Source organism: Rhagoletis pomonella, unplaced genomic scaffold, assembly GCF_013731165.1.
Source record: "Rhagoletis pomonella isolate Grant_MI unplaced genomic scaffold, Rhpom_1.0 Rhpom_scaffold_00001, whole genome shotgun sequence".
Lineage (NCBI taxonomy): Eukaryota > Metazoa > Arthropoda > Insecta > Diptera > Tephritidae > Rhagoletis > Rhagoletis pomonella.
The window spans coordinates 12,940,746-12,941,266 of NW_023458555.1; the positions used below are offsets into that span (position 1 = coordinate 12,940,746).

Genomic DNA, 521 nt, shown 5'->3' on the forward strand with positions numbered 1-521 from the left:
CGCGACTCCGCTGACTTTGTTTCCACAGCGTCGACATTTGCCTTCTCAACCCCGAAACTATTGCGCCTACGGCCATCCACGAAAGAGGCACTTTCCGCTGCGACCTGCGTCTCATCATTATTATTATTGTTGTCTATACTGGCCGGTATCTGCGTTTTCTCCCCTTTCAGTTGCTTTTCACCCGAAATATCCTCAAAGTCGACGGCCTCCAGCGAGGGTTCTTCATTCGAGTCGAAGCGTCGTTCCGGCTTGGCTGACTGGCGTAGACGTGGCGCCTGACTGGTCACCTTCGGTTTGATATCCAGACCACCGCCAACAATATTGAAACCCTGCACCGGCACGGAAGGACGTATGCGTTGTACGCGCTGTTTGTTGAGTATTTCCGCGCTATCTGCATAGTAGCCGGGCGAGCCAAGGCAATTCACCTTGAACCACCAGTCGCAAGTGAGTTCGCTTTGCTGAAAGATGGTACCATTCGGACAGAGGAATGATATCTTACGACCCTCTTCGCAGATGTGAAA

General features: G+C 52.2%; 1 protein-coding gene across 1 annotated transcript in view; it reads right to left on the reverse strand.

Annotated features, from left to right (window-relative positions):
- The window catches only part of LOC118735435, a 4,545-nt gene that overhangs the window by 3,274 nt on the left and 750 nt on the right, over positions 1-521 (reverse strand). The window contains exon 5 of the mRNA XM_036465212.1: positions 7-505. Coding sequence (XP_036321105.1) covers positions 7-505 — 499 coding nt within the window. The remainder of the gene's footprint in view (positions 1-6; positions 506-521) is intronic.